A 24,665-nucleotide genomic window follows, 5' to 3' on the forward strand; every position below is an offset into this window, starting at 1 on the left:
TCTGTCTAGTAAATATCATGAAGTGATTGTCAAAGGCTTTCACGGCTGGATTCAACTGGTTGTGGTGGGTTTTCCGGGCTGTGTGGCCGTGGTCTGGTGGATCTTGTTCCCGCTGTGATACACCTCTGAAGATGCCAGCCACAGATGTAGGTGAAACGTTAGGAACAATATCCACCAGACCACGGCCACACAGCCTGGAAAACCCACCACAACCATCATGAAGTGACATCACCCCATTGGTCAGTAATGACCTTTACCTATTTTACAATGACCTGAAAAAATATGTAGATGAGCCTGTGTAACCTCTATCTGTGGGTTCTGTGGGGCAGAACTTGGAATGAGTTTGCAACAACAAATTTTAAAAACAACATGGTTTACTTTCTTAACATATAACATCAACATTTAACATTACACTTCAAGGTCCTGTTCATGTTGCATTTTCAAGTCCTTTATTTACAGTGTACTGATACTGCCAAGTCCAATTCTTCTTTGCAAGTGGGTTGGCTCCTGAAGACTCCAAGGGCTTGATGAACAGGATTCAACATGATGAAGGTTTCCAGGAGAACTCTCACCCATTACAACCACAAAAACCCTTAACAAGGTGTTAAGGGCTTATACCAATCAAGGTCCGAGTCTGGTAGCCTTGTCTCCTCCAAACTACATGAGCTCTGCTGCAGCCTCTTGCTGCTTTGAGTCTCCACCCCTTACTGGGTCAACCCATTCTGAGCATGGGGGTTACACCTGGAGAGCAATCGGTAGGCCTGGTTTGAATCAGATGGAATTGCAGTGCCAGAGACCGATACGGTGCAAGAAGAGAGATATGGGAATTCAGAGTACATTTTCACAATGGGTATGCTTTAGGATTTTCAGTATGCATCTTCAAGCAGCTTAGTTTAGAAACCCTACCGTTTAGCTCTGATAGATGCTTTTACCTGGAGGATGGTTACTGTGCCGTCATTGTTATTCACATTGTTCTGCAGAACAATCATAAGTTTGTGCTGTACAATATACTCATCACTCCTGCTTTTACATTCACACCTTCCCACCCCCCCCAAGATAAGAGCCACAGTTCTGACTTAGATGGAAAGCCAAGCCGTTTTTTGTCAAGCAGAAATTTCTGAAAGTACACAACGCCTCAAGTGCTTTTCTTTGTGATTAAAGTGTGAAATGCACACAATTCCTTCTAACAACTGCATTTTAATTAAAGTTGGCATTTTGGAGACCAGGCCTGGAGGCAGCCATCTTTCAGAAACACCATGTTATTTGCCGGCCCTTGGAAAGACTGTCATAATACAGAACAGGGGCAGGGGACCGTAGCCTGAATGCTGACCACATCTTTATCACCTGCAGCTAGTTGCTTAGAGATCAAGTTCCTCTTGACGAACTGAGCAAATAGTGTAACTCAAATATTTTAGGAGGGGAGGGATGGACAGGTACACGGTTGGGCGGGTAAGAGACCCGAGAGAGTCTAAATCAGGATTCTGCAAGGTCATGGTTTATTTACTCGTCTCTTTTATATCCTGTCTTTCTGCCCAATGGGAACCCAAGAAGGTTAAAGTTCTCCTTTTCACTCCTGTGTTTCTTTCTCACAACAACTGTTTGAAGTAGGTTAGTCTGAGAGTGCCTGACTAGCTCAAGGACACTCAGCGAGCTTCCAGGGTAGAGTATCTGATAAAGGAAGAGAAGAAAATATATATATATATTGTTTCGCAAGACCCTAATCCTAGCAACGCATACCTTGGTGCTCACCTTCCCTGTTTCTCTGTTATGTCTTTGCCTCTTTTAATCGTGGTGTGAGAGTCAGAGTGGGTTAGTGGTTAAGAGCAGTGGACTCTAATCTGATGGACTGGGTTTGTTTCCCTGTTCCTCCACATGAGGTTTGTTTCCCTGTTCCTCCACATGAGGTTTGTTTCCCTGTTCCTCCACATGGGTTTGTTTCCCTGTTCCTCCACATGAGGTTAGTGGTTAAGAGCAGTGGACTCTAATCTGATGGACTGGGTTTGTTGCCCTGTTCCTCCACCTGCTGGGTGGCCTTGGGCCAGTCACAGTTCTCTCTGAACTCTCTCGGCCCCACGTACTTCACAAGGTGTCTGTTGTGAGGAAAGGAGTTTGTAAGCCACTGTGAGTATCCATACAGGAGAGAAAGGCAGAGTGTAAATCCAAACTCCTCCTCCTCTCCTCCTCCTCCTTCTCCTCCTCCAATCCAGCCATCTCTGGCAAGTCTATTGAATATAGATTGTCCATTATCACAGGCTACTTTTTATCAAAACATATTCCACAGTGACTCAGATCTTACATCATACAAGTGGAGCAAAGATGCATTAACAGTGACTTTCCTGCCTTCTCCCTTTGATAGCGGTCTTCTGTTCCCCCACCCCCACCCCAACCTTTGTTTCTCTGAGATACTGAACCTTCAGGAACAATAGGAGGATCAGTTTGAGGGTCTTCACTGAGTGGGAGGAGCTAGTGAATATCACCCTGTTTTTCCACAAGTGGAAGTATCTACACATGAATCCATGATGCGGCCTTACACTGAATCTGATTTTGCCCCACCATGGTCAGTACTGACCGGCAGCCGCTCTCCAAGTTCTCAGAATTGAGATCTTTCATGTCACCTGCGACCTGATCCCTTTAACTGGAGATGCCAGGGAAGCCCACAAATGGAAAGGTGCTTGGGATCCAAACCTGTGGGAAGACACATTACGAGCATCATCTCAACACAACACTCAACAACCTGCAATTTTATGGCCATTTATACACTCCCCACTTACTTTGTCACTCTTTGCATCAAAGTGGGATTTCCTCGAGTCTGTGGGTGTGCATTTGAAAGGTGTCTGGGCCGATCTGCTTTCAAAGGCTCATTCCGCACATGCAGAATAATGCACTTTCAAACTGCTTTCAGTGCTCTTTGAAGCTGTGCGGAATGGCAAAATCCACTTGCAAACAGTTGTGAAAGTGGTTTGAAAACGCATTATTTTGCGTGTGCGGAAGGGGCCAAAGTCTCCTTGCAGCCATTTCAGGACAATCAAAGGGGTTTTGCTTTTGTTTCTAAATGAGAAAAGTTGATCCAGGATTCTGCAGTCCCCTTTCCTTCTGCCTCCTTTGTTTCTCCCTGAAGAGGGATTGCAGAGTGCCTGAAGGAAAGACGATTGCTGTGTCCATTAGATCAGCTTTCTCAGTTCCCCACTGAGTTTGCATAGGAGAGAGAGTGATATGAAAGAGGGTGAATTGCACAATCCATCCAATCTTCATTGTTACAAAAACAAAACACTTCCAATCATCCTGAAATTACCACCATAGAGTGCTGTGCTGTGGCAGGGAGGAGCCAGGAAACCTAAAACAAACTGAACGCTTACTGATTTCCTCTGAGGGGAAAGCAGAGGGGGCTGAAAAAGTCACGCTTTACCAGGTTTCTAAAGTCGCAGAACTTCTATGACCTGGGGCACAGTAAATTTGGAAGTGGCAAAAAAAGAGTGCATAACAAAAAACAAAACCTTACAGGAAAGTACGCTGGCTGCAGGGCAGATGGCAAGGACATAATAGGCCTCTGTTTAATAGACAGCATTTCAAAGTCCAAGGTTCCTAAGTCCAATAAACATCAGCAGATGCCCCTCCAGAATAGCTGGACATACTTAACTATAAAAGTGCTCACAGGTTTAAAGCAAGATGCAGACTTTGTTTCCCTGCTCTCTAACACTCATCCCCGTCCCCATTCCGCTCAACAATATAGAGATGTGCACAGAATCATAGAGTTAGAAGAGACCCCAAGGGCCATCAAGTCCAACCCCCTGCAATGCAGGAACACACAATCAAAGCACTCCTGACGTATGATCATCCAGTCTTTGTTTAAAAACCTCCAAAGAAGGAGACTACACCACACTCTGAGGTAAGAACATAAGAACAAAAGAAAGAGCCTGCTGGATCAGACCAGAGTCCATCTAGTCCAGCACTCTGCTACTCACAGTGGCCCACCAGATACCTTTGGGAGCTCACATGCAGGATGGGAAAGCAATGGCCTTCTGCTGCTGCTGCTCCCGAGCACCTGGTCTGCTAAGGCATTTGCAATCTGAGATCAAGGAGGATCAAGATTGGTAGCCATAGATCGACTTCTCCATAAATCTGTCCAAGCCCCTTTTAAAGCTATCCAGGTTAGTGGCCATCACCACCTCCTGTGGCAGCATATTCCAAACACCAATCACACGTTGCATGAAGAAGTGTTTCCTTTTATTAGTCCTAATTCTTCCCCCCAGCATTTTCAATGTATGTCCCCTGGTTTTAGTATTGTGAGAAAGAGAGAGAAAATTCTCTCTGTCAACATTTTCTACCCCATGCATAATTTTACAGACTTCAATCATATTTCCCCTCAGACGTCTCCTCTCCAAACTAAAGAGTCCTAAAGGGGTAGTGCATTCCACTGTCGAACAGCACTTACTGTCAGGAAGTGTTTCCTGATGTTTAGGTGGAACCTCTTTTCCTTCACCTTGAACCCATGACTCCTGGTCCTAGTCTTGGGAGCAGCAGAAAACAAGCTTGCTCCCTCACGAACATGACATAGGCCGTTTCCCCACTTTAAAAAATGACGTCGGTTTCATCCGGTGTGGACCTTTTCAGCGCGGGGATTGTGTTCCCCGGTTTCCCCACTGCCCCGTGCTCTGCGCGGGGTCATCAAAAGGCGCCGTTTTTAGCAGAGCCAGAAATGATGCGCGCTGAGGGGGCGCGAGAGCGGCAGTGTCGGGGCGGCTGCGTTGTTGCCGCCCCTGTAGTGGGGAGTGCCGCTGGACCGCGCGCTACTTGGCAAGAGTAGCGCGCAGCAAACTGTGAGGGGGGAAAGGCCCATAGTGTGAATGTGAATCCACGTCACATGGTTTTTCTTCTGCACACACACTCCCTTTTGCTCTGCTGTCCCTGTGCAGCTCCAAGACAGAACTACATTTTATACTTGGCGTGGGCCTGCTGCTGAAAACAGCATTCACACTTTACCCCATAACATGTAGTATCACTTAGGTCATGCTGTAATAAGAGCATGCTGCCTTTGTCTCCCCCTCCATTAGCAGTAACCAGTAATGAGCAGAACATAATCATGGTACAGCATGACCTAAGTGATTGTGCCTATTTTTAGAGAACATGACACAGGCCCCTTCCACACAGCAAATATATCGCGGCTTGCAGTCAAGATAAAGTAACCGCTTTCCTGTTTTCGCGTTTGCGTGCATCAGTGCAGGCAGCAATTGGAGCCCACAGAAACAATGTAGGTTGCTGTCGTTCCTTCACGTGGAGGCACATCTGTTTTTTGTATTTACCTCCCACTGATGTGTAGCTGGGCAGCAATGCACCAATGAACCTCCACAGCCATTCTGACGTCTCACGATACCATGATATGACCCTTTGCGCCTGCGTGGCTATGCAGATGTAATCTGGGAATTTTTTTAAAAAAAGGAAAACACAGCCAAATAAAGTGCCTCCTGCCCGGCGGTTGGCTTGCAAGTGGCTGCAAAGACTCACAAAAAAACCAGTTTGGGGAAAATAACACAGGGCAGACTCGCTTTAGGGGTGTGATCAGAGGTGGGATCCAGCAGGTTCTCACCAGTTCCCGAGAGTGGGTTACTAATTATTTGTGTGTGCCGAGTGGGGGTTACTAATTGGGTCCGCTTTCCCATCTCCACGCCCTCGCCTCCCCGAGAGGCATCCTGCCTTTGAACGTGAAGGTTCCATATAGCAATTGCGACTAATAATGTAACTCCCTGAACTGGGTTAATCCCTTTCAGGTACTGCAATTCATGGATTCTCAGCCTTTCATACCTTTTATCTCGCTAGTCTCTATCAAAGAACCTGTGTGTTTCACCATTGCTGTGTTCAGATTTGTGAGTTGGGGCATTTTCTATAATGTGATGATGATTTAGAAATGACCTGGTGCAAAAAAAAATTGGGGGGGGTCGTGGTGGGGTGGCTGCCCATGGGGGGCATCCAACTCAGGTTCTGCCCAGGGCTCAGGTTTGCCTAGGTACGCCTCTGCCCCATTTGCTGAGGGGGGGGGGGGCTGGCGAGGGAACCTGTTACTAAAATTTTTGGATCCCACCACTGGGTGTGATCTGTGTGAAGTTGCCCCCCCCAATGTTTTTTATCACCCTTAACTTGTGTTTATTGGCCCATGTGGAATGGGCCAGTGATATATCAGTTTAATGGCACCTTTCTGTCAAGCGTAACGTGTATTTTTCTGCCTCTAAAGACACACAGTGCATTCTTGGGTAGAGCACATAATATTTAATGTGTTCAGCAGTTTAGCCATTTGCATGTATTTGTACCATGCTGTAATGGGGGAAAGTTAACTGCAATACTGTTTAAGATGTTTAAATATACATAGTTAATACGGAATTAGTTAAAGTCTGTTAAGAGAAATATCCTTTCCTCTTTTGCTAGAGGATAGTCCTTAACACGGGCTAACAATGCCACTTTTAATTTAAAATGAAAACTTTTAGAAACCATTTTAAGGCTTCTGTTGTGCTAGGAACTGCCTCCGGCCTTGTGAACTTTCAGGCTCTCTGGGTGAACAAAATAAATGGAGTTTCCTTTAAGTGCTTGGGTGGAATACTGAGTCATTTATTGTTTATACATTTTTTTTTTTACAAAAGAGCTATTTTTCTCTTTACAATAATAGTGGATCTGACATTAACCTCAGGCATGCACAGAAATTGTCAGACAAATTACTGCAACTCAGCAGAACGTAATGATTCCCGGTGTTGAAGAATAACAGTAATTTGGCTCGACAATTGACAGTCCTGGTAACGCCAGCAGTGTACGCAGAACCAGCCGTTCCGTAGCACATCTTTGACGATTGCATCTTCTTGTTTTCCCACTATTAAGTGTCATCTGTCTCAAGACTTAGAAAAGTGCAAGCTGTATTTTGGGGAGACCTGGGGTTCCTTGAGAGCTTTTCTCTTCCTTTCATGAGTCTCCACGTGGTTTACAAACTCCTTCCCTTCTCCTCCCCGCAGCTGACACCTGATACCTTGTAGGTGGGGCTGAGAGAGTTCTGAGAGAATTATAAGAAGAAGAAGAGTTTGGATTTATATCCCCCCTTTCTTTCCTGCAGGAGACTCAAAGGGGCTTACAATCTCCTTGCCCTTCCCCCCTCACAACAAACACCCTGTGAGGTAGGTGGGGCTGAGAGAGCTCTGAGAAGCTGTGACTAGCCCAAGGTCACCCAGCTGGCGTGTGTGGGAGTATACAGGCTAATCTGAATTCCCCAGATAAGCCTCCACAGCTCAGGCGGCAGAGCTGGGAATCAAACCCGGTTCCTCCAGATTAGATACATGAGCTCTTAACCTCCTACACCACTTCTTCTTCTTCTTCTTCTTATGTTCATATGTTGAAATGAACCATGAAAGTAATCAAAAACCAATGGATTGACTGCAGAACAGGTGTAATAATTGCTGAGCTGCAATATTCTGTGGATGCCAGACTTTCTGAGTTGTCTTGTGAGCAAACCCAAGCACAATGTGCCCCAACAATCTAGCCTCGTGGTTAATTCAGCGTGGATCCATGTGGCCAGATTTTAGTTGCAACAATCGTTCTGGGGTGGTGGTGGTGGTGGTTACATGTGTAAAGGGCCACCAAGTCACATCTGATATATGGCAACTTAGTAAGATTTTCAAGGCAAGAGATGTTCCAATGTGGTTTGCCATTGCCTGCCTCGACCCTGATATCCCTTGATGGTCTCCCATCCAAGAACTAACCAGGGCTGACCCTGCTTAGCTTGTGAGATCTAACAAGATCCAGCTGTCTAGGTCAGGGAGTGGTTACATACATATCTATTAAGATGGCAGTGAGAGAGACTCCCGCCGCCCACCTCCTGTAAATGGTACGGTTCTTTGCTTTATTAAGGCTTGCTATCTATTGAAAACATGCCCTTTTGCTTTTCCCTTGTTTCCCTTGGTTTCCTTCCGTTATCTCAGTTAGCCGCACAGATATTCTTTCTCACTCTGCCTCATATGAAATGTTTACATTCCTTTCTGTTTTCAGCCCTAATCTCACTTCCATCTCTGCCTTTGTCATTCATCCCCAGAGAAGCTGGAGTGTTCATTCATCTAGGGGTGTGAGCCTTTTGCTGGGGCTCTCGCATTGTCCCTAGCTGCAAAGAGAGACATCTTTTGAAATACCTGATATTCAGCAGTGTCATCTATGCTAGCAGATGCCTCACAGACTCACAGCAATCCAGTAAACAGCATGGGATCTTTTGACATCAACCTTGCACTTCAGTCAAGGGACCCTCTTTTTTAACTCCAATCCTAGGCCGTTTCTGCACGGCCACGCTGGGGATCGGGTCGGCGTACATGACGCCGACCCAACCCCCCCCCCGGATTGTTTGCACAAACGGTTCCGGAAACTACCAGGAAGACGGCGCCACTCTGCGCCGTCGCCCAGTCGACTCACCTTCCCTGCGACCATCCGGTGCGTCGCCGAGGCCAGGGGACATGCCCACCTGCCCTGCGTGACCGCTCCGGAGTTGCAGGGCAGGGGGGGCGTGACCCCATGCCTTAGCAACGTGCCAGACGGTTGCAGGGACAGTAAGTCGAGTAGGACAGGGGGGAGGGATGGTGCCTCCCAGCCGCTGCCCTTCACATGGCAGCGTTTGGAAGCCGCTGTTTCCCAAAATCCTCGCTCGGAAAGCGAGGTTGGGAAACAGCAGCATCATGCCGCTCGGGAGGAGTGAGGGCAGCGCAGCTCCCTGGGGACGGTGTTTTTGCCGTCCCCAGGGCGCTGTTTTTGGCCCATGCGGAAAGGGCCCTAGAGTAAGAAATCTAAATTTCCGCTCTGGAGCCCTTCGGGGATCGGGCGGTATATAAATTAAATAAATAAATAAATAAATAAATAAATAAATAAATAAATAAATAAATAAATAATAATAATAATAATAATAATAATAATAATAATAATAATAATAATAATAATAATAATAATAATAATAATAATAATAATAATAAATTTCACATAGCGTCACCTGGGCATGACATTTGGAATTCCAAGGCGGAGGGAGAACTGGCAGTGTCGTCCAAAGCAGTTAACCCCTGTTAAGCCTATTGACTGGGGAGGAAGGCATTACGGTATAGTCCGATTTCAGAGGAACTCAGATGCTAAGTAGAGTCAGTACTTGATAGGGAGACCTCGAAGGAAGATTCTACAGAGGAAAGCAATGGCAAACCACCTCTGCTTTTCACTTACCCTGGAAACCACTTAATGGGTCGCAATGGCTCTTGCTGTACAAATTCCTGAAAATGCTTGTAAAACAATTTCAATCCCCCCTTTACCATGATATATGGCTGCACTCCCCCCCTCCAAATGATTCCTGACTGCCATTTTGTGATCTCTCCCATTTTGTTTGGGAATGTTGCTTCTATGCTTCACAGCAGAATGCTGCAATTCTCAGCATCTTTTGAAGTCTATCATTCAATGATTAGCCGTTCCAAAATAAAGAAACCTGGAGGAAAATTCTGCACGGAAAAAAGGCGAGAGGCAAGGAGTGAGCTAAGAAAATGGCGCCAATGAAAGAAAATGACGCCAATGAGGAAGGCAGGGAAGGCAGAGAGACTTGGGTAACGTCTTAAATAGGCCAGACAGGCAAATGAAGCCGTTTTGAAAATGTTTCAACTAAAGAACTGTTTTTAAAAAGGCATTAATTTCAAATGTTTTGAGGATGCAACTGAAATGTTTAGGGGTAAAAATAATGGAGAACTCCATAAAGGGAACATTTTATTTCCTGCCTTAAAATGTTTTAGCATCTGTGCAGAAAGGGCCAATAAGTCTTGGCAACATGTTACACCCGCAAGCGTATTGAAAGCACAAGTTGTTTGGGGATGTCAGAATGGGAATTTGAATTGGGGTCTCTCAGATCTTGGTCCAACATTCTAATCGCCATGCTACGCTAGCTGTAATGAGTGAATAACTATAGTTCAAGAAGCGTGCAGTATTATGGCTCAGTACTACAAGAGCAAAAAATACCATTATTTTCTTCTTCTACAATATTCTAATATTGGCTACTTTAATGTGGGATTCATTGTATTTCATTATGCGGTTTTTACCAGCGTTGGGTCTTGACTGTTCAAGAGAGAAGTGTGATTACAAATAGCGTAAAGGCAGAGAAACAAATATCCGCCCCATCTCTAAACAGTGCAAAGTAGCAGTGAGGAAATACTTTTGAGATCCAAGCCTCCTTTGTATGCAATGCCTGTTTTCCCTTGAGTTGGTGTCCCCGTGCCACTCATATCCACAATTGGTCGGCAGTTTAAATGAGCAATATCTTGAATGTATTTCTGTTTGTGCAGCCGACGACATCAATAATCACACAGCTACTGCTGGCAAAGGCTCAGAAGCTCTTGGATTGTAGCACTGATCAAAATTATGACTTTCTCTGCCTTTCAGTACAGTGCAGGAGTCAGTGAAAACCACAGTTCCCACCGACTCTAACAGGAAGTCAGTCTGAGCAAGATTGGCAACACTAATTTGCAGGTACAATGAGCCCAAGACTGAGCCTATTCCCTTTTTTTTGAAGAGCAGTATTTATCTTTGGAAAGGGATCTTTGCAGAGAGGAGAACTGGTAGGAAAAGGGACAACCCCCCCCCCCAAAAAAAAAATGTTTCTCCATTTTGCAAACATTCCATCATACACTTTCAAACACCCCAAATTCAAGCAAAAAAGGCAGTTTTATAGCAAGCATAGGAAAACAAGTTATCCAATTTCAGCAGTATCTATATTACACTGATGACAGACAGACAGACAGACAGACAGACAGACAGACAGACAGACACCGTATATACTTGTGTATAAGTCAACCCAAATATAAGTCAAGGCACCTAATTTTACCACCAAAACCTGGGAAAACTTATTGACTCAAGTATAAGTCTAGGGTGGGAAATGCAGCAGCTACCAGTAAATTTCAAAAATAAAAATAGGTACGGTTGGGTGCTGTTTGGGGGTCTCTGCCACTGACCTCCCCATCTCGCCAATCCCAAGGTCTCTGCCACCGACCTCTCCATCCCACAGTTTGTCCAGCTCACCCAGGTCGACTGGCTGTCACCCACCAAGAGCCAGGGGTCGGCCGCCACCAATAAGGCAGAGGCAGAGAAAATAGCTGAAAGGGGGAAGGCAGAGAAGAAGGCAGAGGAGAGCGAAGCAGAGAAGGAGGCAGAGAAAGTGGCTGAAAGGGGGAAGGCAGAGAAGAAGGCAGGAGAGAGTGAAGACGGGAGAGGGGGAACACAACACAAGAATTAAGTGGGACCCTCACTCGCGTATAAGTCAAGAGGGGCTTTTTCAGCACAAAAAAAGTGCTGAAAAAGTAGACTTATACGCGAGCATATTAGATGGATGGATGGATGGATGGATGGATGGATGGATGGATGGATGGATAGGTAGGTAGGTAGGTAGGTAGGTAGGTAGGTAGGTAGGTAGGTAGGTAGGTAGGTAGGTAGATGAGAGATAGATGAGAGATAGATGAGAGATAGATAGATAGATAGATAGATAGATAGATAGATAGATAGATAGATAGATAGATAGATAGATAGATAGATAGATAGATAGATAGATAGATAGATAGATAGATAGATAGATAGATAGATAGATAGATAGATAGATAGATAGGATTTTATGGTCATATGAATCTCTGATGTGCTGGACGAGGCCAATGGCACATTAAAGACAAGATTGCTAATAACAGCAACAACAACAATAATAATGGTGATAAGGATAATAATAATTTCTCCAGTAGATAGTTTCTTTGTTTGAACATAGGGTTTGACAGAACAGGAAACCATGGCAAAAGTTGTGATTTCAATTCTGTCCATGTTTTATGTTTCAATGTGGCAGTCTTTCCCCTAACTCTCAAAATCCGATGAGTGTCTTTTTTGGTACGGTTACTGCAAAAGGCAGATGCCGTTGTGGCCATAACAAAGCAGTCTTATCATTCAGACAGACACTGCTGAATTAGTTCAGATACGACTTGACAGTGAAGTGAGTGACTGGGACCCTAATCGTGTCTAGCGAGCAGAATGCTCGGCTGTACCATCTGAGCATGACTAGTCGGAATCACAGAATCATAAAGCTGGAAGGAGCTATGCAGGCCTTCAATGCAGGATCAACGAAAGCATTCCTGACAAGTCTTCGCCAAGCTGCTGCTTGAAGACTGCCGGTGAGGGAGAGCTCACCATATACAGTATGGTGTATGGGCTAAGACAGGGGTAGGGAACCTGCGGCTCTCCAGATGTTCAGGAACTACAATTCCCATCAGCCTCTGCCAATTGGCCATGCTGGTAGGGGCTGATGGGAATTGTAGTTCCTGAACATCTGGAGAGCCGCAGGTTCCCTACCCCTGGGCTAAGAGCAAGTGCGCTCCGATCTGGAGAACCGGGTTTGATTCCCTGCTCTGACATGAGCTGTGGAGGCTTATCTGGTGAACCAGATTAGCTTGTACATTCCAACACATGCCAGCTGGATAACCTTGGGCTAGTCACAGTTCTTTGGAGCTCTCTCAGCCTCATGCACTACATTGCTCCCCACCCCCTCCTCCCCATGCTGAGCCAGGGATCATTTGACCCCCCTTTCCCTGTGGGCAGTACGCAGCACCAGTCTGAGCTGCCTCCTTCCCTCCCCAGGCTCTTGGGGGCAGGGCTCAGAGGCAGATGCTGCTTGTAGGGGTCTGGCTGCCACAGTGCCCTACCTCCCTGTGCCTCCCTGTAGGTTGGCTTCTGCAGGAGGTGGCTTTCAGGGAGGTGGGGGAGGACAGCTTGGATTGACGCCATGGAAGCAGGCTGGCCCAGGAGCCGGCCTGCCACTGTGGTTCCCTTCCAAGTTGCCCCACCCCCAAACCCTGCCCCCGGACATGGATGGCAGGGCCAGGGGTGCACAGAGCAGGGGTTATCCCTGGGTGCCATTTCCCCCGGATATGCCTCTGGGCAGCAGTGAGCAGCAGTGGCGTAGGAGGTTAAGAGCTCATGTATCGAATCTGGAGGAACCGGGTTTGATTCCCAGCTCTGCCGCCTGAGCTGTGGAGGCTTATCTGGGGAATTCAGAATAGCCTGTGCACTCCCGCACACGCCAGCTGGGTGACTTTGGGCTAGTCACAGCTTCTCGGAGCTCTCTCAGCCGCACCTACCTCACAGGGTGTTTGTTGTGAGGGGAAAGGGGCAAGGAGATTGTCAGCCCCTTTGAGTCTCCTGCAGGAGAGAAAGGGGGGATATAAATCCAAACTACTCCTCCTCCTCCTCCTCCCCCTCTTCTTCTTCTTCTTCTTCTTCTTCTTCTTCTTCTTCTTCTTCTTCTTCTTCTTCTTCTTCTTCTTCTTCCATCTTGTCCGTATCCTCCTTGAATTATGGTGCCTAGAACTGGGCGCAATATTCCAGGTGAGGGCTGAGCAATGCAGAACAGAGAAGTACTAGTCCATCCCTTGATCTAGAATTTATGGGGAAGTTCTCTAATAATTTATAGAAGTCTAGTCGTTATATGTCTAGTCATTTTTGTCGAGGCAATACAGCTTAGCAAGAGAAGTTATCTCGCTGAACTTTTTTTTGTTCATTGAAACATTGCACAGTTAGAGAAACATTAACATGACTCTTCCGCTTTGAAGCCGCTAATTAGGTGTTTAAGAGATTATAGCAGTATTTGTAGGCCACCTACGAGGTGTGGGGAAAAAACGGTGCAATTACATTTTTAACACCCAGGTGCACTTAAATAAGTTGATCTACGTTCATTACCTCAGGAGGGTTCCATATTTTTTTCAGTAGATGAATTATAGTAGAAGCTCTCTTGGTTTGTGTTTCCATGATCAGAGCAATTTTCTGTTTGGGTTTGTTTCAGGTGAATGGCTTTCTCGGAGCACCTGAATGCCAGACAGTTTTGAAAAAAATATCTGTTCACCGTGTGTGTGTGTCTCTGTGTGTGTGTGTCTGTGTGTGTCTGTGTGTGTGTGTGTTCAGCTACAGAATGTTTAGTTTAGGCTCAGAACTGGAAGTAGGCAAATGGCCATCTCGGGAAGCCCCAAGGCTAATCCTATACATATCACATATCACAGCCCACCAGTGTATAAAAGGTTAACTTCTTTACACTGTGGTTAAGGTATGTAGTATCCTTCGAGGCCCAGTGGGTCAGCGAGAATTTCCTTTTTCCTGTTTCTGATAATCCTTTGGTCCTGTTTGTAGGCCGGAGTTTCCGGTCTCTTCATTGTTTCTAACTAGGAGAGAGAATACTAGCATACATACAATGGGAGAATACAGCCAACATATACACACATAGAGGACACAAATGAGGCACCTGGTTTGGGAGAGGCAGTGATCCAATGGTTGATCATCTGCATGGCTTGCAGAAGGTCACAGGTTATAAGTAATTAATTGATTAATTGATTGATTGATTGATTGATTGATTGATTGATTGATTTCGATGCCACTCTTCCTCAAACAGGCTCAGGGCAGCTGATAACAATATAATAAATAATAAGATTCAGTAAAAATCAGTCCCTTTTTAAAATTTGAGGACTAAAACAACCAACAACCCCCATGCCAACCTATGTCAGCAATTCAAAAATTTGCCCCAGTCTCCATTTCTACCACTGAGAACTACCTACACAAAATGGAAGCAAAAAAAAAAGCTTACGGGAAGACACCCCCCCCCCCCCGCGCAATAAACACATTTTCCAGCCAAATTAGAGTTCCAGTAAAGGCAGCCCCTTATCAATTTCACTCACACCTAACTGCTGACAGCTATCTTCTCCTCTTTAGGATGTCATATATACTGTTTGGGGGGGAGAACTTTGCACAGCTCTCTCTCAGTTTCCCCGTTCAGACAATAACTCACTTGATGGGTTCAAAAATGTTATTGAAGACATGAGAAAGACAGGAGTAACAGTTCTGGCGAAAAGGTGCCGAAGTAGTTGATAATGTGTTGCAGCAGTTCCCCACCCTCACATGAGAACCAAATCAGTTAGAAAAAGTCCAGCCTAAAGTCTCGTCCCAGCCGCTGAGCTCCAAGGCTAGGGAAACAGATAAGCAGCACCTGCTGCAAATGCTAAAGCTCTCCCCAACAATCCCCCCCCCCCCTCACAGCAATGGCATCCTGACTCTCCCTTAGGCCTGTTATATTTCTCTCCACCTGAGTTTTTCAAGATCGCTAAACTAACATTTTTTTTCTCCCAATCCGGGTTGAGGATGATTCCTGCCTGCTGCATGAACGCCACTGGTAGGAAACTCTTCATTTCTCCCACCCAAACCACTTATTTTCAGTCCAGCAACGTTTGCCTGCCAATACATGCGCTGCAGGAGATTCTCCGTGAAGATTTCCTCTGCCTGCAACTCACTGGCTTGCTATTTCATTGTAAACAAGTAGATGAATAAAGTTTGTTTTGCCTGGCGATCGTGTGCATGGGTCGTTTTTCCTTTTTTTTTTTTCTTTTGAGGGAGGTGTCTGCAAAGATATGGCAGCACAAGTACGTGCATATTGCGGCTTCTCTAGCTCGTCATGTCACCGTAGCTTTGCAGGCAGCCCCCACGAAACAAAAACAAGGACAAACAACATGTGCATGGGATCGCTGGGCTAAACAAACTTTATTCTCGATAATTATATCTTTATTATAGTTTTAACCAATAATACATCATGTGTCACTTCCAACGCATCAAACTTCAGTTACTTCTTTACAAAACACGAACAAAACATCTACGTAATCTACCCACAACAACAACAATAACAGGGAATTATAACAAAAGACCAGAGACACAAAGAAAGAAAACAGAATATGTCTGGTTCACTTCCCGCTAACCTTACATTTTTACTTTAAAACAATTTCTCACAGTCCTTATTCTGACTTCTTATGATTACAGACTTCTAACTTAACAAATATACTACAATCTGTAAATTAAATGATAGCTGGTGTTATTATATTCCCTTAAGTTATATGTAAATTTATGTCTATGACCAATTTATTATCTTATTGTTGTAAATATATTGACAAATGCTTAAAAGTTTTTCTTGTCTTAGAAGAATTTGAGGAAGAGTTTGGATTTATATTCCCCCTTTCTCTCCTGTAAGGAGACTCAAAGGGGCTTACAAACTCCTTGCCCTTCCCCCCTCACAACAAACACCCTGTGAGGTGGGTGGGGCTGAGAGAGGTCCGGAAAGCTGTGACTAGCCCAAGGTCACCCAGCTGCCGTGTGTGGGAATGCACAGGCTAATCTGAATTACCCAGATAAGCCTCCGCAGCTCAGGGGGCAGAGCGGGGAATCAAACCCGGTTCCTTCAGATTAGAATGCACCTGCTCTTAACCACTACGCCACTGCTGCTTTCTTAGTGTAATTCACCAAGGGATTCTAGTCATTAAGAAAATTTTCTAAATTGTTATATTTTAACTATTTATTCATTTGTTCTATTTATCTGCTTTGTACAGTGAAATAGCAAATGGATGAGCTACAAGCAGAGGAAACCTCTGTGGAGAATCTCCACAGAGAATCTCTTGCAGCATACACAGTGGCAGGCACAGTGTAAAATTGACAAGAATTGACAGGTGTGGAAAAAGATCCCTTTTGGCTGACAATGCTTGTGTTACCCTGTGCTGTGAGAACACGAAATCCCAAACCGGATCTTTTTGTAACGTCTTATTGTTTACTAGAAAACATTATTTATCTTTATTAAGTTCTAAACCTGATACACTTCCAAAATTAATTAATCCTTTTTTAAGATGTGAAAGGGAGTCAGATGGATTTTCAAGTATTGTGACTACGTCATCAGCATACACTCTAACCTTATAATCTTCCTCTTTAATTTTAAATTCCTCTGATATAATTACTATTTTTTATGAAGTTCAACAATACTTCTAAAGAAAGAATAAACAAAAGCAGAGAAAGGGGGCAGCCTTATATAGATTTTGTTGGGAAGTTCTCCATTTATTATTAATTTAGCTTCTTGTGTTTTATATATTTGATTGACACAACCAAGAAATCTCTCTCCCAAATCTCTCCAATGGATGATTCCCAACATAAAGTTCCATTTCAACCAAATGCTTTATGCATATCAATAAAGAATGACACTAATTGTTTATCTGGTTTCTGTTCCATCAATTCCAGGGCTATGGGAGATTTGAAGAGCTGTGCAATTTTTTTTTAAAAAAAATGTGTTTGGCAGACTTGCCACCACAGTCACCACAGCAACCACTGTGTTGCTGAAGTCAAACTGTGGCAATCCTGTTGTGGCTGACTCCAACTGTTGTGGCAGCCATTTTGTGGCAGCAATTCTGTTTTGGTGCGTACCATGCTGTGTTGGAATTCCAGAGGTGGCCACAGGCTCAGAAAGATGGGGGACCTTTTGTTTAAAATAACAGATACTGTTTTTATAGAAATGCAGACAACAAGTTTTCTAGCTTTTGCATGTACAACAACTAACAACCACCCACTCGAGGGCTGCCATATGTTTTCTGGGTGGGAGAGAGAGAGGTCAGATACTTCTTGTTTTGTACATGTAAAGTTTCCTATCTTCACTTAAAAATGGATTTCAGGTAGCGACGTGGGACTGCTACTCTGCAACTTCAGTTTGATCTCACAGTGTGAGCAGTGTCCGAGAGCAATAAAAGGTTCGCTTGTAATAGCAAATGTTTTGGAGACGTGCGTTCCTCTGCTACTTATCACAGCTGTACCTGTGCCCTGAAAGCTGTACTGAACCTCCGCACAGCAGAATTCTATCTTTTGGCCGCTTGAGGAAGAAGTTCACGCTGAGGCTTGCTACTTAGAGAAGAAATAGAAGTTGCTTATTGTACGAGAACTCCATACTAGATAGGGAAAAGAGAGTAAAGGTGTCTAGCTAGCTAGCTAAGTTAGGATGGAGAGAGATTGTAGAAAGCAAAGAAGGCAAAGAAAAGGCTTCTAGCTATCTATCTGAGGTTTATTAAGCATGGAACGCTTACTTCAGGGCTCTTCGCTGCACAGTGAGGTTGCAGTGGCATCTCCTCACATTTCTCCATTTACGTGCGAAGAGACACCTGCTGCCTACTGTGAAGTTTGCCTGCTGAACTCTCCTGGGTCTCTGCTTTTCCTGGTTCTCTAAACTGCACCCATCAACTCACTCTTAAAGACACACAGTCGCTAATTGCTGGCGTTGTTAAAACCCTTTAAATTGCTGTTGTATCAATATTGCGGTTGTTGCAGTTATATCGATATTATAGCCCCTTTCCAAAAAATAATTCCCTCCGAATGAAAGAGGCAAAGTAATTTCCTGGACCACATTCTGCTGGAGAAGGGGACCATGTTCTAGAACTGATATTCTCTCTTCTCCCCATCTCCACACACGCGCACACATGCACATCTTAATTCTTGCTGCTGCCATGGGAGGAGAGAGAGGCTTGTTATTTTGATATTTCTTGATATTTTGATATTCTTGTATTATTTTGATAGATCTAATACAAATGATACAAATGCTTAAAGTTGAAACAAAGTTTTAAAAAGCTCTGCCAGTCATTGGGGAGGGTGGAAGGAGAGTGGGGGAGATGGCATGGAACCAACAAAACTCTCTGCTTGTACTATCCATAGAAATGCCAACTTGTCCCCCAAACAGAAATGAGCACTGTACAACCCCCCCCCCCCACACACACACACACATCCTGCCACCCCTGTAGTGCGTGAAGGGGGATTCTCACCCTCCCTGGAACATAGGGGGAGGTGAGTGCATAGGAACATTGGGTATATGGTGAGACCAAGTATTTTTTTATTTCCACTTGCTGACTACCAAAGAATGCTGGCAGGATGAGTAGGAGGCCAGAAGGAGCCGGCAACATGGAAGTGGGGGAGAGGGGAAAGGGATAGATGGCGGTGTGAGGGAGTAGGTGTAAGGAATTCCATAGACGCAGAAATAAAAGGCTTTGGTAATGAAAGTCCATTTATTAAGACATCTTAGAAAGCTCAAGTACACGCAGTGGCAGGAATGACACTTCCCGCCAGAAGCACAGGTTATAATACCATTCACCCCATCCCCCCCTTCCTGATTCCCATGGGAACGGAGACTTCATCTCCCGCGCAAAGATAAAGTCTCCGCCGATGCATCTGGCCCATCGCCCGGGCTGTGGAATGCACTCAAGGTTACTTCACCATCAACACCATTGAATCCTTTACACTCTGCCTCCTAAAGAAGACCCCTTCCAGGTTTATGCGGGGGAAAGCAGAAATAAGGGTGGGGGCTTCAATGTTTTCGGAATAAACCCATTGATTATACCCAGAGGAATATCCCACCCAAGAAACTAAATATTGCAAGCGGTTGCGATTAAAGCGAGAGTCCAGGATAGCGTCAATTTCGTAGTGCTTGTGGCCATCAATAATAGTCGGAGGGGCCTCTCCGCTGGTCGTGCCAGGCATCGGAAGCGGGGAGCCTCCTTGAGCAAGCTGGAAAGGAATACAGGATGGATGTTACTCAGACAGTTAGGCCAATCTAACCGGACAGTGACCTCATCCATCCCTTTCGTAATTTGCAAAGGCCCAACCTACCTCTTGCCCAGTTTGGAAAATTTATGCACGTCTCTGAGATTTTTTTGTAGATAAATACACCCAGGAGCCCACACGCAGAGGGAAATCTGAGCGGTGTTTATCCTTGCAGTTTTTGGGAGTCCTTTGCTTGCTGTAAGGCGGTCTGGACCGACTTCCATCCCTCGGCTAGGGATGAAATCCATTGTTGGAATTTGGGGTCCAACGCTGCTGCGGGTAGTTGTGGTAACGGCGGGAAGGAGCGACCAGACACAATTTCAAAGGGGGGTTTCTTTGTACTACTATGAACCGCATTATTGTAGGCGTACTCCGCAAACGGAATAAGCTCGCACCAATTGTCTTGGTGGTAGTTGGTGTAACAACGTAAATACTGCTCTAGGGTTCTGTTCGTTCTCTCCGTCTCTCCGTCACTTTGAACGGGCGGCGACGGCCGGGGCGGCTCCCAACAATCCCAAAAAACGCTTTCCAGAACTTTGAGATGAATTGGGGGCCGCGGTCGGAGACCACCTTAACGGGGGCGGAATGGAGACGGTAAACATGTTGAATAAACAGCCGTACAACTTAGGAGCAGAGGGGATGGAAGCCATGGAATAAAATGGGCTTGCTTTAGAGAATAAGTCTACCACCACCCATAAAACCGTGTTAAGGCGACTTTCGGGCAAATCTGTAATGAAATCCATGGAGATGACTTCCCAAGGGCGGGAAGCTACCGGGAGAGGTTTCAACAGTCCATGGGGCTTTCCCCGATGGTTTTGGCTTCTGCACAAACCGAGCAGCCTTTAATGTAAGCCTCAATGTCTTTGCGCCACCAGAACTGCCGGCGGGCTAAGTGCAGAGTTTTCAAAAAGCCAAAATGTCCAGCCGAACGGGCATCGTGGCAAGCTTCAAGAACTTGCTTGCGGAGGGGGGGGAGGCACGTACCAACATTCCCCCCTCCGCCAAACTGCATTCTCCAAACGCAATTGGGAGTCCCCTTCAGCCGCTGGCTTCATGCAGCCCCCCCTCCTCCAATTCCCCCGCAGGAAAGGAGAGACGGTAGACTGGGAACGGGGTGGAGGGGAGGCGGACGTTTGAGATCGGGTGACAGCCAACCCCAACTGGGAGGGGGAAAGAACGGTGCGTGGAATGTCTCGCAAGGCAGCTCCACCCTCCCCGGGTAGGCGCGAGAGCGCGTCAGCCAGTTTGTTGGTTTTCCCAGGAAAAAAATGGACTGTAAATGAGAAACGAGAAAAGAAAGCGGCCCAACGAAGTTGTTTTGCGGACATCTTGAGGGGGGTGGAAAGAGCCGCCAGGTTTTTATGATCCGACCAAACTTGAAAAGGATGCTTGAATGTAAGGAATTCCATAGACGCAGAAATAAAAGGCTTTGGTAATGAAAGTCCATTTATTAAGACATCTTAGAAAGCTCAAGTACACGCAGTGGCAGGAATGACACTTCCCGCCAGAAGCACAGGTTATAATACCATTCACCCCATCCCCCCTTCCTGATTCCCATGGGAACGGAGACTTCATCTCCCGCGCAAAGATAAAGTCTCCGCCGATGCATCTGGCCCATCGCCCGGGCTGTGGAATGCACTCAAGGTTACTTCACCATCAACACCATTGAATCCTTTACAGTAGGAAGTGTGAAGCTAGGTAAGCTAGAAGTAATGTCGCTCGCTCTGGAGAGAATGGAAAATGAAAGCAGGGCTCAAGGAAATACGTCTGTATGAGAAATCATGCCGCAATGGACATTCGCCCCAGCAGTGCCACAGACACCATGTGCATAATCAGTCTAAGATAGGATGGAGAGATACTGTAGAAAGCTTGATCAGACCTCATTGTGAATGAAGAGAGTGGGGAGGATAGAGAGAGAGACGGGAGAAAGTTCTCTATTGTGAGAACTCCATGCTAGATAGAAATAACAATAGCAGCTAAGTATCTAGGCTAGGATGGAAAGAGACTGTAGAGAACTTGATCAATCCTCATGGTGGATGGAGAGAAAGAGAAGGGAAGCGATTGCACCCCTCAGTGTAGCATTCTGGGTATCAAAGTGACAGCAGCAGGAGTAGGCTTAGGAAAGGTCCAATAGCACCCTTTCTAGCCCTTTACTATCTCTCTATCCCCTTGAGACTCATAATGGCCCTTTCCCCACTTACCGTTTGCAGCGCGCTACTCTCAGCACGAGTGATTTCTGCCGCAGGGTCGTGTTCCCCACTGCCCCGCACTCTGTGCGGGGTCATCAGAAGGTGCCGTTTCTTCAGCGCCAGAAATGACACGCGCTGAGGGGACGTGAGAGCGGCAGAGTCAGGGCAGCTGCTTTGTCACCACCCGGACTCGTGGGGAGCGCCACTGGACCCCGCTCTATTTGGGGAGAGTAGCGCGCCGCAAATGGTAAGTGGGGAAAGGGCCAGTCTGCAGTAGCGTCAAGTGATATTGCACGATCCTTTCCTTCCAATATCCCAGTCTATGTTATGATTTTTAAAAAGCCTTTCCTGCCACAAGAAAAATGCATTTCTTGGTTGTTTCTCTGGGTGGAAAAAGTGATATGGTTTCTCTCTCTCTAGTATTCTAGCCTTGGCTGTTTTTGCCCACCTGAGTCCAAAGGCAGAGTGCGTTCGCTGCCAAAATGGTTAGAAAATGTTTTGTGTATTTTCACTCTGCCACCTGGGAACTATTGTTCAGTTCAATAAGTTGTACACACAGGACAGCGTGATGGACACCTCTGGCTATGCAGGTGCAAAAGCATCATACATGCTCCAAACGGAGCTGGTTTTAAATGATGAATGACCTGCCTTTCGATCACCCAGAAGCGTGCATAACCCAAGCCAGCCGGTAAATGGTGAACAGGGGCCAACAGGAGATGCTGAGCCAGTTGCAGTGCAGTCTACCATCAATTGGACCAGGACAAATGCTGCCTATTTTGAATGCAGCACATTTTCAGTGCATTTGTATGGGGTGTTCAGCTCAAGAGAAATGGGGCATTGCGCAGTGGGGAAGCACCTGTTCTTTGCCAGGTAACAGGGCTGAGAAGAATCTCCGCTTGAGATCTCGAAAAACTTCCAGCCCAAGTAGAGGAAGATCCAAGCTACATGGACCGGTACCCTGACACAGTATAAGGTCACTTCAAGTATTGTCAAAGGCTTTCATGGCTGGAATCAACCGGCTGTTGTGCGGAAATGTATGGGTATAGTAGTGGACTCTAGTCCGGAGAACCAGGTTTGATTCCCTACTCCTAGACATGAGTGGCAGACTCTAATTTGGAGATCTGGGTTTGTTTCCCCACTCCTCCAGATGAAGCTTGCACCGTTCTCTCAGGGTTGTCTCAGCCCCACCTACCTCACATGGTGTCTGTTGTGGGGAGAGGAAGGTGATTGTTCAAACTCTTTTCTGGATTGTTTACTGCAGGGGTATCAAACTCACGGCCCTCCAGATGTTCATGAACTACAATTCCCATCAGCCCCTCCCAATATGAGCATTGGCTATACTGGCAAGGGCTGATGGGAATTGTAGTTCATGAACATCTGGAGGGCCGTGAGTTTGACACCTGTGGTTTACTGGCATTAACTTTTTACATTGTTGATACCTTTTACACTTTCATTTTTACCATCCACAAGATTCATCTACAACCTTTCTGGACTGGATTCTTGGACTAAGAATTTTTATTATTTATTTATTTATTTATTTATTTATTTATTTATTTATTTATTTATTTATTGTCAAATTTATATTTTTATTGTCAAATTTATATACCGCCCTTCCCCAAGGGGCTCTGGGTGGTGAACAACAAAGTAAGCAGACAAATAGATCACAAATAGAATAAAATTGTAAATAATAGGCTCCATGAGTCCTAAAATCACTAAAACCCCAATAAGTGAAAATACACAAACCCCAACAACATTACATACAACTTCCCGGCATCCGACATTAAAATTTCAATAAAAACCCTCCCCAGAGAGCGGGGAAGAACAGTGGGTTGCACAGATGATAAAAGTCCCAAGATGTAGGCAGGACAACCAAGGGGGGGGGTGCACCAATCAGTGGCTGGCTCCCCCAAAAGCCCGGCGGAACAACTCGGTCTTATAGGCCCTGCGGAACTCACCAAGATCCTGCAGGGCCCGGACAGATGGAGGAAGAGTGTTCCACCAGGCAGGGGCCAGGGCTGTAAAGGCCCTGGCCCGGGTGGAGGCCAGCCGCATCATCATGATGTTGTTAAGCTTGTGTATGTGTTTAATAGTTTGATATCTGAGGGAGATTGTTTCCGGTTGAAACAAAGCAGGTCTTTGTATGATGTGCTATGTGTAACTATTTATGTGTTCTATACAACTGTGTTTTTTAATTCACTTTTTCATGACTAAAGATTGTTTTTAACTTACAGATGTGTGCACTGTGCAATAAATGTTGACCATATATTGTCTTCTTGGTTCCTAATCATGTTGGTTCCTAGTATTTTATACCAACTGTGTTCCTTTTCTTTTTTTTAAGGGAGCGGGCTTTGAACACGTCACAGCCTGGGATGCTTCAGCTTACAGTAGGAAATCTCAAACCAGAAGAAACCTATACATTCCGAGTGGTGGCTTACAACGAATGGGGACCTGGAGAAAGCTCACAACCTGTCAAAGTGGCAACACAACCTGAATGTAAGTGTGTCACTTTTAAGTGTGTGCTTAAGACCAATTAAAAAAAACTGGTCTATCGGACTGCTTCAATTGCTCTAGGTCGCATGCGTGTTGAAATTTATAAAGCGATATTTCATCAGGGTGGGTCTCAGGCTATTTAGGCATGCACTACTTACCCCACGACTGAGAAACAGTCAATTCTGTAGCTTTGCTTTGCAGTGAGGTTTTCCTGTTTATACCATCTCTCCACCATTCCATTTAGGAGATCCAAGGAAGGAAGGAAGGAAGGAAGGAAGGAAGGAAGGAAGGAAGGAAGGAAGGAAGGAAGGAAGGAAGGAAGGAAGGAAGGAAGGAAGGAAGGAAGGAAGGAAGGAAGGAAGGAAGGAAGGAAGGAAGGAAGGAAGGAAGGAAGGAAGGAAGGAAGGAAGGAAGGAAGGAAACAATGTTGATCTCATTTGCATTTGTGAACTCACGTTTGTAGAAGAAAATGATATTTTCTTAGTTATTTAAATGTTCTCTTTTAATCAGGCAATATGGGGAACAGAAGGAGAGGCTGAATTTGTAAAAGATTGT

At 45.5% G+C, this 24,665-nt stretch overlaps 1 protein-coding gene across 1 annotated transcript in view; it reads left to right on the top strand.

The window, feature by feature from the left end:
- DCC (DCC netrin 1 receptor) overlaps positions 1–24,665 on the top strand; it is a 456,614-nt gene that overhangs the window by 102,631 nt on the left and 329,318 nt on the right. The window contains exon 3 of the mRNA XM_048503204.1: positions 23,959–24,113. Within this exon, the coding sequence (XP_048359161.1) occupies positions 23,990–24,113 (124 nt within the window). The 5' untranslated portion in view covers positions 23,959–23,989. The remainder of the gene's footprint in view (positions 1–23,958; positions 24,114–24,665) is intronic.

The sequence above is a fragment of the Sphaerodactylus townsendi genome, linkage group LG07 (assembly GCF_021028975.2).
Source record: "Sphaerodactylus townsendi isolate TG3544 linkage group LG07, MPM_Stown_v2.3, whole genome shotgun sequence".
Taxonomy (NCBI): Eukaryota; Metazoa; Chordata; class Lepidosauria; order Squamata; family Sphaerodactylidae; genus Sphaerodactylus; species Sphaerodactylus townsendi.